Below are 13,993 nucleotides of genomic sequence, written 5' to 3'. Positions count from 1 at the left end.
ATTGTATTCGATTCAAATTTAAATTTGAATTGAAATATTTTTTTAATATATAGTATTTCTATACATCTAAAGTTTATACACCCAAAGTTTATAAGTCAAAAGTTTACATATCCGATTCAAATTTAAATATTTTTTATATATAGTATTTCTATATATAATTTTTTTTAACTTTATTTTTTTATTTTTTAAAAGTTTATGGTGTGGTAGAAAGAGAAGAAGGGGAGGAGAGTAGTGTAGAGGGGTAGATGGCGATGGATCGCTCGCCCATTAGCGATTAGCGGGGGTATCAACTACTACTAAATACTCCTACTCCCTCTGTTTCGAAATGTTTGACGCCGTTGACTTTTTTAAACTTGTTTGACCGTTCGTCTTATTTAAAAAGTTTAAGTAATTATTACATCTTTTCCTATCATTTGATTCATTGTTAAATATATTTTTATATAGATATATAATTTTACATATTTTATAAAAGTTTTTGAATAAGACGAACGGTCAAACAAACATTTCGAAACAGAGGGAGCAAATAGATGGGTAATAATATTACGCCTGGCTCGTACCAGTACCTACTCCTATATAGTACTAATAAATAGGCATTGGGGGGGGGGGGGGGGGGCATGGATGGGATTTCGCGTTAGCCCCTTCAAGGATAAGATCGGATCTGGCCTCCTCTCTCTCTCAGCGGCGGCAGGTCTGCTCTGCGGGTGATGACGGAAGGAAGAAAAGGAGGAGGAATCTCGTGGGTGTCAGGACAGGAGGGGGATCGACGAGACGGACGAGCGGCGGGGCGACTCCTGACTCCCCATGATTTCCGATTTGAGGAGGCGCACAGATCGGTATCGGTACTTGCTTGCTCTTCTTCCTTTTTTTTGCCCTACAGAGTAGGAGTACTTTTTACCCGCCTGTGCAGAGGAGCAGGCTGCAGTCTTTTCTTCTTCTGCGCCTGCGCGGATAACTAGATGAGATGACTCATACCGTCCGTCCGTCCGTCAACGCAGGAGAGGAGAGGATAGCAGAGGAGAGGAGAACCAGCTGCTAGCTACTCACCATCTACGGAGTACTGTACTAGCTGCTTCTTCTTCTTCTTCTTCTACACAAGCACCAGCAATCCAGCATCATCCATATTTTTCCTCTCTTGTTTCTTTTCTTTATTTATTGGAGTATTATTTTGATTTCATAGGTGCCTTCCCCGCTGCTGCCGGCATGGATCTAGTAGTACTACTGTTGGAGTAGCAATCCAGTACTACTAGGAGCTACTAGTACTGATCTTGTAGGAGTATGATCTAGCGAGAACAGCTAGCCGCAGACCATCAAACACAGCGCCGTCGACGGCCCTCTTATTTCCTACCCCAAAGATATAAATAAAGATAACTTTAAACGTAAATTAAGCACTAGATTTATTTTTCCCCATCCATAATAATAATAATAAAAGGTGCTACATCCTATTTGTTGTTGGCTTGGGAAATAAATACTACTCCATCCGTCTTTATTCTTAAATTATTTATAAAAAATGTAGGGTATATTTTATTTTACTAGAAAAAATATTTTGACCTTTATTTACTATATCAAAATATAATTTCCGTGACACATAATTGATGTTATTAGATTTGTATAGTATTCAGAAATACTTTCTTCTGGTTATAATTTTGTACACATAAATAGAATATCCTTCTGGTTATAACGAATGACTAGACATTGAACTGGAAACATGTTACAAGTGCACGGGTGAAAAAAAGATTGACACACATACTTTTTTGGGTGCACTTGTATAAAATCTCTTTATGAAGAATGACAAGACACATAATGAATCCCAAAACATGATACCTTGGTGTGCTGTTCGTTTCAAAAAAGACACATAATGTAAACTTATTCCTTGGTGTGATGCTTGATTTGCAATGTGTCCTGGTGGAACCATTGGATTATAATTACTCCCTCCTTCCCTAAATGTTTGACGCCGTTGACTTTTCTAAACATGTTTGACCGTTCGTCTTATTCAAAAAATTTTGTGAAATGTGTAAAACTATATGTATACATAAAAGTATATTTATCAATAAATCAAATGATAGAAAAAGAATTAATAATTACTTAAATTTTTTGATTAAGACGAACGGTCAAACATGTGCTAAAAAGTCAACGGCGTTAAACATTTTGGGATGGAGGGAGTATTATAGAAGAAAAAGTGCACTGAACAGTGGTGGGGTGGGTATTGCTTATGTGGCTCACATGTTAGCTCACTACTCGAGCCAGCCCAATCGCTCCCTTTTCTTCACTTATCAGTAACCCTGGGAATACCTATTTATTTGCATTAATGTGCTTCTTTTCCAAGCTTTATAACTTGATTCTTTTATCCGAATCCATCACCACTTCACTATAGCTTGTCATAGTCCACATGGCCAAACCATTAGGGAGCTTTTTGAACTGATTTTCATACTTATATTTTTATAGGGGGTTAGTAAACGAATCCCAATACTTGGGGTTAACACTTTCTCCTATTATGCAAGTTGAGCAATGTCTTCATTCCCAAAGTCATCCTAATGCAGATTGAACTCTGTAATGAATTCCATTTTAGCAGCCTCTTTGAGTTAATGCTTTTTTTTCCATTCTATTTCTTCCATAATATATATGGAATTTGAGATAACCATTATTTATCTTTATACTCATAAAGAGAAGTTAGGGATGATTGGCGTGTTCTGCGCGCACTCTCACAAAGCTGTAGGATAGATAGAAGCAGAGTTCACGCTTTGCTCTGAACTGAGGTCTAGGCTGTCTAGCCAGTAGATAGTAGAGAAGATGGCTAATCTATGTGGGCACGTGTGAGTTGTTTTTAATTTCTTTTGTTAAAAAAATGGCAATCTGCATACGGTCTTAGTTTTTTGGTTGATCCCATGTGGTAATGTGTATAATTCTCAATCCAGGTCCTCTCTTTGCAGTATTGCTCGCTAACACACGGGCCCGAGGGTCTGTCGGACCCACATGTTAGTGAGCAGTACTGCATAGGACCTGCATCCTATAATTCTTGGAACTGATACTTTTTTTGGTGCTTTTTAGCTCTACATCTTATAACATACCCCCTTCATTTTTCAATATATGGCATTGTTGACTTTTTGAGATACGTTTGACCATTCGTCTTATTGAAAATAATTATGTAATTATCATTTCTTTTATTGTGACTTTTTATCATCAAAATGTTATTTAAGTACGACTTAAATATTTTTATATTTGCACAAAATTTTTGAATAAGATGAAGTATCATCTAGGGTGTATAATATTAAGTCCGGCAATAATTAGAACCTCCATTGCATTGCAGTACTATTCACATGTTTAGTTCCTTCTGTCTTGTCTAGTTGGTGATATGTAAGTTTTGTTTAGCCCATAAGCTACAACATATTGCAGTCTGTTATTTATTTTGTTTATTTTTTTTGGAATATGCAGTGGGCCTGAGGAAAGCATGTTTGCTGTGCTTGAGCTCTAATTGTGGCTTCACGTCACAGTATCTTTGTAAATTTGTGCTTGCTATGCCCATTTGATTGTTTTTTTTGTGTGTGTGTGTGTTGGGGGGGGGTGGACAACTAATTAAATCCAAGTTTCAACTGGAGGGAGCTATAAATCGGGTGATCGATTTCCTAAAAAAAATTGGATGGTTAAATGTTTCAGTTGACCATTGGGTGAAACATCAAGTCATACATGGTGGAACAAAAAAAACCAGCAATTGAAACATTTAAATTTTTTGTGAAACATAGTGAAAACGCACATTGAAACATGTTGCTATTATGTATGGAACAATGAGTTTTAACAGTTGAAACTTATATTTTTCTTTTATTGGAATATAATCATGTAAAATCTTGTTATAAAGATTTAATTGCAACGAATGCAATGTTGTAATCGGATCGTAGATTGGATAATTAGTTTATGATAAATTGTTTTGAAGGCCACTACATGCATGAATGGAATGGAGAGAAAATAGTATGGTAGGAGAGAGAGTAAGAGCAGGTGTTGCGTAAGTTTTGTGAAGCATGGCGAAAACACACACTGAAACATGTCTCTAGCGTATGAAACATTGAGTTTTAACTGTTTAAACATACGTTTTTCTTTATTGGAATATAATCATTCGATATCTTGTTATAAAGATTTAATATCAACAAATATAATGGTGTAATTGGATCGTAGATTAGATAAATAGTTTATGTGAAAAAATATTTTAAAGATTGATGCATGTATGTATGTGTGATAGAGTGAGGAGAGGAGTAGGTAGTTGTTTGGGAAATTGAAGTGTCCGATATTTTTCTTTTGATTGGTATTACCGATAGGAAGCGTTCTCGGTTTCAACTGTTGTTTTAGCCTTCAGAAATTCATCATAATATCCTCACAGACTATAAAGGGGAAAAGTAGAAAAAAAATGGGATGGAGCGTTTAAATTCGACCCATGAGGCTGTAATGATAACATTTTAAAATGGTGAAAATCTTTGCTGTGAACATCTGCCTAGAATTATTCATCCCTGCACAAGTTGTTCATTGTTTCTTATATTATACACCTTTTCATATTTTAGCTGTTTATTATGTTAATCTATGCACTACACTGTTTCTACCTTTAATGTGAAGTTTCATGGTCCTTCCCCACTCTCACAAATGACTTTGGTTTTGGTATCAATTGCAAGTGTAACATCACAGGGCAAAGGCCAACAATGAAAGCACTAAGGATACTCCTCTATTTCTCTATTACTTTGTAATTTTATAGGTCTTAATTGAGAATAGATATCCTGGCAATGCCTCTACAGCTTCACTAATCTGTAGTTATTTTGCCTGAAATTGGGCCTTTGGTCTGGACTCTACTATCTTGATCTCCAATGGCTATTTGATGGATTAACTTTGCTGTATAAACCAATGACATTACTCCCTACATTTATGTCTTTTGCAAGATCTATTGAAACACATTACTAGGTCATGCAAATACTATACGAAAAGTCTAAAACACTAAAGCAACATGGAATAATGAAAAATTCAGCAACTTCTCTTTTTCTCTGTGATACCTCTCGTTCTATCACAAGAGTGCGTCCTCTTAGATGTCGTTCAAGGGTGTTTCTATGGGATGTTTCAGGTTTTCTAGGTGGTATTTTGCCAACTTACCCTGCAGTTGGTATTCTTGATAGTGTTATAGTTATCTCATTTATTTGTAACCACTGGCATTTTTCCTAGATGGCTTTGCTCTGGACATGTCGATTGTGTCTGCTATCACAATCCTGCTTGGTCATGTAGCAATGTACCACTTTGCTTCAGGTGCCACTGTTACTGGACTGGACATGGGCTAGATTGGTGCAGTAATGTGGACAGATTAGTAATTAGAGAGAAGTCATGCTAATTAGGGGTAAGTGAGCCTCAACAGAATTAAACTTCACCTTGCTTTGCCTAAAACAGCATCTAATTCTGAACAGAGGGAGTATGTCTTCTTCGTCTAGACAAAAACAAATTTCCAGACGTTGATCGCTAAAATTGTGTCAAGATTGACTTCTTGAGATTAATTTTATATAAATCCTGTATTTTAACTCTTTGAACCTTTTGCTTGACAAGTTTTTACTCTATTTATCTGCAGCTTTTCCTGTTTAACTATGGCACCTCAGCCCTACATGAGTCATCTCACTGTGAAACCGAGTTAAATTTGCGGGAATTTCATTTGGCCATGTTTTGAGGCCTCCAAATAGCTGCACTGTAAATAAATATGAACAAGGTTATACATGGTGATATCAGGATACCATCCTATATATCTAATAGTTTCCTGCATTCTGCTGGTTGGCAAGCAGATGGTAAGAATGATTGCCTTTTTATCATCTTTGACTGTTTTTTTGTCATCTGATCATCTCTGCTCCTAAGATCCTTTTCTCTACTCCTGTTTGCTGCATTTACTTGAGACTAATTGGGGCTGAACATTATATACATGCATGGTGCATTTGATTGCCATGGGGGAAATAACCAATTTGATCCTCAAGATTCAATTGTTGTTTTAGCTCAAATCATTCATGGACCCTTCTGGGGTGCTAAATTGACAATCCTACTATCCTAGTCAGCAAATCGCCTTCAGAAGTGTTTCATATACCATATCACTCACATATAGATTATAAGGGCAAAAAGAGAGAAAATTGGGATGTCAGATTCACAATCCACACCCGTGATATTGTCATGGTAACGTCAGCATGGTAAAGTGGAATCAGACCTTTGTTGTGAGCATATACAGAGTTAAAATGTTTCAGCATGGTAAAGTGGTATCAGATCTTTAGTTCATTGTTAGCTTTGTAGCAATATCCATGAATGAATAGATAAGGTTCATATAGATTTTTGTTAGCTGTTAATTACGGAACTTGATCATGTCAATGTATCACTTTTTCCTTGTTTAAAAATGCAGACACTGCACCAAAGTTTGTAAGTGATGCAGCATACAGTGTTCCCCTGCTTGAATTGTCCACAAAGTGGCTTATGCCACTGCAGAAGTTATTCATTGTACTTATGTTATACACCTGTTCATATTTTTTAGCTGTCTATGTTAATCCATGCATTGCACAGTTGTTAAATGCTACCTTTAACCTGAAGTTGTCATGGTCCTTCCCCACTCTCCTACATAATTTCTATTCTGGTATCAGTTGTAACAAACCTGGGTTTCTGTGACATCACAGGGCAAAGGCCAACATTGAAAGAACCCAGGATGCTCTCTTTTTCTATTGATACTTAGTAATTTTATAGGTCTTAGTTTTGAATAGGATACCCTGGTGATGCCTCAATTGCTCATTCACTAATCTGTAGTAGCTTTGCCTGAAATTGGGCCTTTGGTCTAGATTCCGCTATATATCTTGATCTCATATGGGTATTGGATAGACTAACTTTGCTGTTTAAACCTAGGACATAGCTCCCTACATTTATGTCTTATGCAAGATCTCTTCAAGCGCATTGCTAGGACATGAAAATAGTATAATAAATAACACCGAAGTAACAGTGAATCATGAAAAAAATCATTAGCATCTCTCATTTTCCATGTCGTACCTATTGTTCTATTGCATAAGTACATCCTCCGTTCTTCCTTAGATGTCGTTTTAGGATGTCTCTTAATAGATGTTTCAGGTTTTTAAAGTGGCATGTTCACACATTACCTTGTAATGAGTAGTTGGTATTTTTTTGGGACTTTTTTATGGTCCTAATCAGCTCATTTATTTCTTACAGCACTTGCATGTTCCCTAGAGGGCTTGGCTGCGTGCATGTCCATTCTGGCTGCTAGCAAAATCCTGCTTGGCCACGTGGCAATGTGCCTTTTTGCTTCAAGTAGCCCTGTGATTAGATTGGGCAAGGGTTAGATTGGTGTAGTAATGTGGTCGGGTCAGTAATTAGAGATACGACATATACTAATTACTAATTACTTTCCTTTCTGAGGGAAAAATGTGTATCTGCATGATGTGGGCACCTCTGCGTTATATGAAATTGGTCAGCATACCATTGGATATTTCAGTGTTCAATTGGAGCAAGGCATCAATTACATCACTGCATGAAGAAGATGGTATCGTCATGAAAATGTCAAGGACTAAAAGCCTCATGGCAATGAGCTATTTCTTAAATTTAAGGTACAATCTCACATTATACTCCCTTGAAGTCAAACTTCTTTAAGCTTGAGTAAGTTTAATAGAAAAAGGTAGCAACATCTGTAACACCAAATTAGTTTAACTAAATACACAATCGAATATAATTTTATGGTATATTTGTTCTATGCTAGAAATGTAGCCATCATTTTCTATTAACTTGGTCAAACCTAGAACATCTTTATTTAATAGCCACATTAAGTGTTAAGTGTAATGTGCATATCTTAGATAATTACTGTTGATAACTTTGATTTGGACTTTTTTTTTTGAGTTTCACAACAGACTTATTTCTGTGTTGTCATAATCAAATACTCACTCCGTCCTAAAATATAGCAACCTTGTACTGGATGTAACACATCCTAGGGCATGTCCAGATTTAGTACAAGGTTGCTATATTTTGGGACGGATGGAGTATCAAATTTATGAATTCTTTGATCCGGCCATCATCATATAATAACAACACATCATGTTTTAAATCTCAAATTGGTTATTAAGTCTAATTTTGTGAAATAGTACCCGGGAGGGATTTATGAAATTTTTCCCAATGACATGTGGGGTCATGTGAGAAGGGTAAAACCACCCTGTAGAGTGTACGGTCAAGTTTCACACCTAACCTAGCTACTTAGCTAGCATCCCGAGTCCCGAACCCCTCAACCCTTCCCTTTCCCCCGCCGCCATCTCTCCCACACACCACCCAGTCGACGAATCGAACATGGCCGCCGCCGCCGCCGCGGGCGCGCGCCGCCTCGTCATCCGGGCCTCGGCGCAGGGCCTGTCCGACCGCCCAGCTACCCTCGTGAGGCGCCCGGACTACTTCGTCAGCTCCTCCCTAGGGTTTTCCCCTACCCCTACTTGCTCTGCTCTTTGGAATTCATCCACCGCTTCATTCGATCCCATTCCTGCTATCCTGTGGTTTTTGCAGCTTCTTAGGGGTACTGGGTAATGGTGGTGGTGTCCCGGGCCAGATCCGTAACTTTACATCCTGTGGTGGTGGTGGTGGTGGTGGTGTTCTCACGGGCTTCCTCACTGGGCGTTCTAGGTTTGCCCCTTCCCTCTTCTCATCCGTGCTAGCCTAGTCCAAAGCGCAATCGAATGCTGTTAGGTGAAAATTTTGTGTTAGCCCTGCTTCTTTGTGAAGCTTGGATCAAAAGAACTAAAGTGAAATTTACTCATTAAACCTGATGTTTAATAAATGTTCTTGTTGTGCCCCCCTCCCTCCCCCTCCATTTTTTCTGAAGCTCCACCCCTGTCCACCACTTGCATCTATCTAATCAATCTTCTATCTTGTGGTTTTGCAGCGACATTGCTGTTTTTCAATTCAAAAAAATGATGTCAACAAGTACGATACCTGAAAAGCAAGGAGGAGTGTCTGTGATGTCAACGAGTACAGTCTCTGAAAAACAAGGAGGGGGTTGTGTTGAACTGGTATGTTACTAGTATGTTGTTTTTAATCCAAATTGAGTGTGTTAACTCAGGATGTTAAGTCTTTGGTAGTGAGTTCCAGTTTGAATTATCCAATTTATATCATTCCCTTTGGTAGTAAATTTCAGTTTGAATGCCATGCATGGTATGTTACTAGTATGTTTAGTGGCAGTTTTGGAAAACCCCCCACATTTTTGGCACTGCCATGCGTCTATTTCCCCATATTCTTTACAGCAGAGGTTATTTGGCATCACTCAATGAACTCTTACATCTTTGTGATGCCAAACCATTTGGCATTTGCTTTGCTAAGCTTTGCCTTTCCTATAGTTTACTCTGTATTTTCTACCAATACTTGTGGCATGTTCGCTTGCTTGTTTTTATGTATACGTGGCTGAAGCATTATTCTTGTTATGGGGGATGTCTTGTTTGATGACCCCCTACAGTTTTTGTAGTGGGGAATTGCTTCATTATTATTGGCACTGTCAGTTTAAAATCTGTTTGCAGATACTGTAGACATTGTCATGCTTTGAATAGGATGAATAGTTTAAAATCTTTAAATTTTTTGACAGGACTCCACCAAAAACAAGGATAGAGAAATAGAAGCTATTGTGAGCAAGATTATATCTAGGGAGTACCGCCAGAGGATGGATGCTATGGTTTTGCAGGACTTATATCAGAAACTGGGCACCACAATTGGAGATTCGAATGTATCCCATGAGAGTCTTACTGCTATTGTATCTTCTGCCATCAAGAAATCTTCTCCCAGTGCAGAAGCTGAGTGGGATGCAGTCATTGGCATTCTCGTTCATCACTTCAGGATCAGAGGACAGGGAGGTCCATCTGCACCTTCTACACCTGCTGGTAAATCTGATGGTGGTACTTCAGACGATGAAGAGTCAATGTCAACGAAGGTGGATACCATGCTTACGTATCTGAACCTTCCGGATGGCCCACGTAAGTGGCTTACAGCTCGGGTTAAGGTCCTCGAAAAGGAGGGGAAAGCCAAAGGTTCCTCTAAGATGAAGATCTGGAAGTTAATGCTCCGGATTTTCTGGTGGATTACTTTAATGCTTTGGTTCTTCAACGTCGTCTCTGACGCTTGCACATCAGTTCCCAAGGCATATGAGTTCGTTTGCTACTTCTGGTCGTTCGTTCGTGATTACTTCAAGTAGTTGATTTCTGGTGACAATTAGATGGTTTTGTAATAGTTTAGGAGGGAACTAAGTTATGCTGGCTGGGGACTCGGGTTTAGGAGGGAACTAAGTTATGCTGGCTGGGGACTGGGGTGTTGGTGTAATGCAATAATATATGAGATCTGAATCTATATTTGTGGGTTCTTGAACTTCTGTACAACTGCATTGTGCGAAGCTGAATGCATTGGACGAGCATCTAAATACCTCTGTAATGCTGTTCATTTGATATTTACCATTTGTTGCTGCTGCATGTATTCTTCCTTTGAAGCTCTGATAAAATGTATTTACATGTTCTTCTTGCTGAATGCGCAAGTTTTTCTTGCTGAATGAAGAACTGCCAGTAGCAGTAGCAACCAAGTGACTTCATCTAAATACACTCAGATTCCACAGATCTGCAGCATGTGAAAGAGGACCATCGCAGAGCTTTTCGCAAGATTCTTGGCTTCCTCTAATCTTCCAGGTGCCTCTTCCAATCCTCCAGTCTCAAATAAACAGAGACACATTGTGGCGTTGGCAAACAAGACCTTCAGTGAGAGAACAAACAAGACCTTCAGTGAGACAGCCACTTGATTCAGCATTTTATAGACAAGCACAGCCGACGACGGCTACGGCCGGGATTTGGGGCGGTAGGGCTAGAGAGGGATGACGCGAGCGACATTGGCGACGCGACGCGAGAGAGAGGGAGACACGGGTTCAGCGGCTTCCCGGGAGTAGACGGATGACAAAGACGACGCGTCGACGGCGAGGTGATGCCCGCGGATGGACGGCGACGGGACGGAATGACAAGGGCGACGGGACGCCGTGTTTCCCGGATGGCAAACCGGCGCTGCGTCTTTTGCGGCTTGGCGCGGTGCGGGGGTGGCGCGACGCGGTCTCGGCACGACGCTCGGCGCACGGGAGGATGGTACGGTGCGGTGCGGCTCAGGAACGAGGGCGGAACGGTGCAGCACTCGGGTTGGCATTTCATCGAACGGTTGGCGTGCGCGTGTGCTTGCTGGCTCAAGGAAGAAGATGCACAGTGATGGGCTGGTCCGGGCCGGCCTGCTTTGGTGGGAAGGGGAGGAAAGGGTGGAGGGGAGTTGGGCTGAGGAAAGGAGAGGAGGCCCAATTCGAACAGTGAACTTTCACTTTTTCTCAAGGATCTATAGAGTTGAATTTTGAGGAGATTTTTGGAGGGATTTGAATTTGAATTTGGACTAGGGTTTCACAGGATTTTGAAGGGAATTTTCTAGGAGAGGATTTGAGATCTAAATTGGCACAAAACAATTAAGAACCAAATTTAACTCCAAGATTTTAAATGACAACTTTTTAAATAAATGCAAATAAAATATGGGTGCTACAAGAATCCCAATGACGATTAAGAGGAGTGACGATGGGCAAGCCGTTAAGCAGCTTGGTCACGACGGTTGGCAGGACTTATGGAGAGTAAAAATAAACCTCAATGATAATCATGTTCCTTTTTAAAATCTCAATGACAATAAGGAGGCAGCAGGCGGGTTGTAGAGTAGTGGCGAAGTCAGAAACGATTTGGCGAGACTTATAGAAAGTAAAAAAAAAAGAACACAAACAATAATTATGTTCGGTTTTTAAAATCCCAATGACAACAAAGAGAGGTGGCAGCAGATGGGCCGTAGAGTAGTAAATTGACGATGTTTGACGATACTTCTAAAAATTATGAAAATGAAACCCAAACAAGACAATGAACTATAAAAACAATAAGACCTAATTTTTAAAGTTCTAAAGGTGGTGAATAGAAGAAGGGTAGATCGAGTAAGAAAAAAAAGGGGAAGCGATTGGCGTGGCTTTTAAAAACTATAAAATTATTAGAATCACGGGAATGATAATTTCAAATAAAATCATGTGTAAAAAAATATAATTTTAAATTGATGCTAGCCGTGCAATTACGCGGGCCGCTCAACTAGTTAAAATGAATACTGGACATGAATGCATTTTGCTGTTGAGAATTCACGTAGAGCATTCTTTTTATTTTCTTAATGTACGAATTTTCCTAATATTTTTTTGGCTTAACTAGCAATAGTGCCCGTGCATTGCAACGGGAAAAACTACTTTGTGACACCACAAGAACCTTAAATCGGTAAAGATAAAATCGAACTTAATATGAACCTTAAATCCAAGCCATATTATTTGATCAATATTTTGGTAGAACCAGATAATTACATTGCAATGGGACGGAAAAATAAAACTATATATATACACACGGGATGATGTGATGAACAATAACAAATAGTTTCCACACTGGTCAGAAAAATATAGACAAATTAAAACAACAATCTCAGAATTAAACATCATGTTTAAACGGAAAAAGTTCACAATAAGATGAGATGGCACTTTGATAACATGTATTTATAATATACTCTAGGATTACAGAAAACGTAAATGTAAAGGAAATCGAAATTGGCTCAAAATAATGCCAAAGAAAATTCTTCTAAACGACTAAATGAATTAAATCAGTGGGAATTAAATAAAATCTTATTTCGGCCTGTTACAATCGGCCCAGCCCTTTTTGCGCGAGCGAGCAGCATGCGGCCCATCTACCGTCGACGGCCCGACGCGGGCGAACTGAGAGCAGCTCAAATACCGCGTGGCCCAACAGCGGTGGCGGCCCGATGCGGGGCCGATTTCAGCCGTCCGATCTGATGGACGGCTCGGATCGGTCGTGCGCCGATGAAATTAGAGGGGTCCGAAAAACCCTAACCCTAATCCTCTTTCTGCCCAACTCTCCTCGATCCAAACTCCGACGAGGTGAGAGAGTGGACTGTGGAACGTGACGATGGTGGTGACAGCGGTCCGTCAAGGTGGAGCACGCACGCGGCAGAAGCTTGTTGTTTTTTAAAAAATAAAAGGAAAATTGATGCTTGTACATTACCCCGGAGAGAAAATTGAGTGGACGCCTGGTGGGAGATATTTATCTTCTTAGGTGATTTTAAAAATAATATGTATTTAAAATAGGTAAGTTTATCATAAAACCAATGATATTCAGAACGGATAAAAAATACTTTTGTATATTTACTCAAAGTCTCTTAGTGGTCACCCGTGCTTCTCACTATGTCAAAACTCGCGTTGCAAGTGTGTGATCTCGTTTCCAAAATCATATGTAGAGTCACATGGAGACTGATCATGTGACATGTGGATGATATATAGCGTGCAAACTCTAATATGTCGAGTTTCGTGGAAATTTTTCTTTTTTTTACAATTGATATTTTTTATCTCAAACAAATATTAAACTTTTCTTATACTCTGTATAATGTAATTGTGGGAATAATCTCAATTTTCTATATATTGTATATGTCAGAGCTGATGGCACATCTATGTCATAAAAATCGATATTTTTTGAGGTATTGTGTTTTATTTCTAAATTTCATTTGAGGTCAAATATCAATAAATATAGCGGAGAAAAATGAAAACCGAACATATAGGGAGGAAAAAAATAGAAAAATAAAATTAAAAGCTGAACCGACAGGAGTGAAAAAAAAGAAGAAAGCACAAGTCTATCGTTTCTTCCTTTCTCCTCAATCTCTCTCTCCTCCGTGCTTATCCTTTTCACTTTCTCCATCCTTAGCAGTTCCCCTCCTCCCGCATAGCATCAGTAGACTCCTCGCTGCTGATGCTGGTCCTAGAAGTGAAGGGGTTAGAGGAGGATCTGGACCGATCCCCCCGGCGACCTCCCTCCCCAAGTGGCGGTGTCCGGATCGGACCCTCAGTAGACAGAGAAATTTCATTATTTGCCATGCAATTCGTAAGCCTCTC

At 39.3% G+C, this 13,993-nt stretch overlaps 1 protein-coding gene across 19 annotated transcripts; it reads left to right on the top strand.

Moving 5' to 3' along the window:
- Positions 1-607: 607 nt before the first annotated feature.
- LOC127779404 (uncharacterized) lies at positions 608-10,426 on the top strand. Of its 19 annotated transcripts, none has more exons than XM_052306156.1 (8): positions 608-833; positions 996-1,054; positions 5,272-5,359; positions 5,585-5,795; positions 7,408-7,595; positions 8,533-8,649; positions 8,909-9,035; positions 9,602-10,426. In XM_052306156.1, exons 4-8 carry the CDS (start codon positions 5,727-5,729, stop codon positions 10,202-10,204), a joined length of 1,104 nt encoding a protein of 367 aa, XP_052162116.1. In that variant the 5' UTR covers positions 608-833; positions 996-1,054; positions 5,272-5,359; positions 5,585-5,726; the 3' UTR covers positions 10,205-10,426. The 19 variants fall into 19 exon arrangements, with proteins under 19 accessions (XP_052162116.1, XP_052162114.1, XP_052162125.1 ...); XM_052306154.1 differs by having other exon boundaries at positions 5,191-5,359; XM_052306165.1 differs by having other exon boundaries at positions 1,178-5,359; positions 7,484-7,595.
- Positions 10,427-13,993: the final 3,567 nt, after the last annotated feature.

Source organism: Oryza glaberrima, chromosome 7, assembly GCF_000147395.1.
Source record: "Oryza glaberrima chromosome 7, OglaRS2, whole genome shotgun sequence".
NCBI lineage: Eukaryota > Viridiplantae > Streptophyta > Magnoliopsida > Poales > Poaceae > Oryza > Oryza glaberrima.
This window is presented reverse-complemented; position numbering and strand designations above follow the sequence as displayed.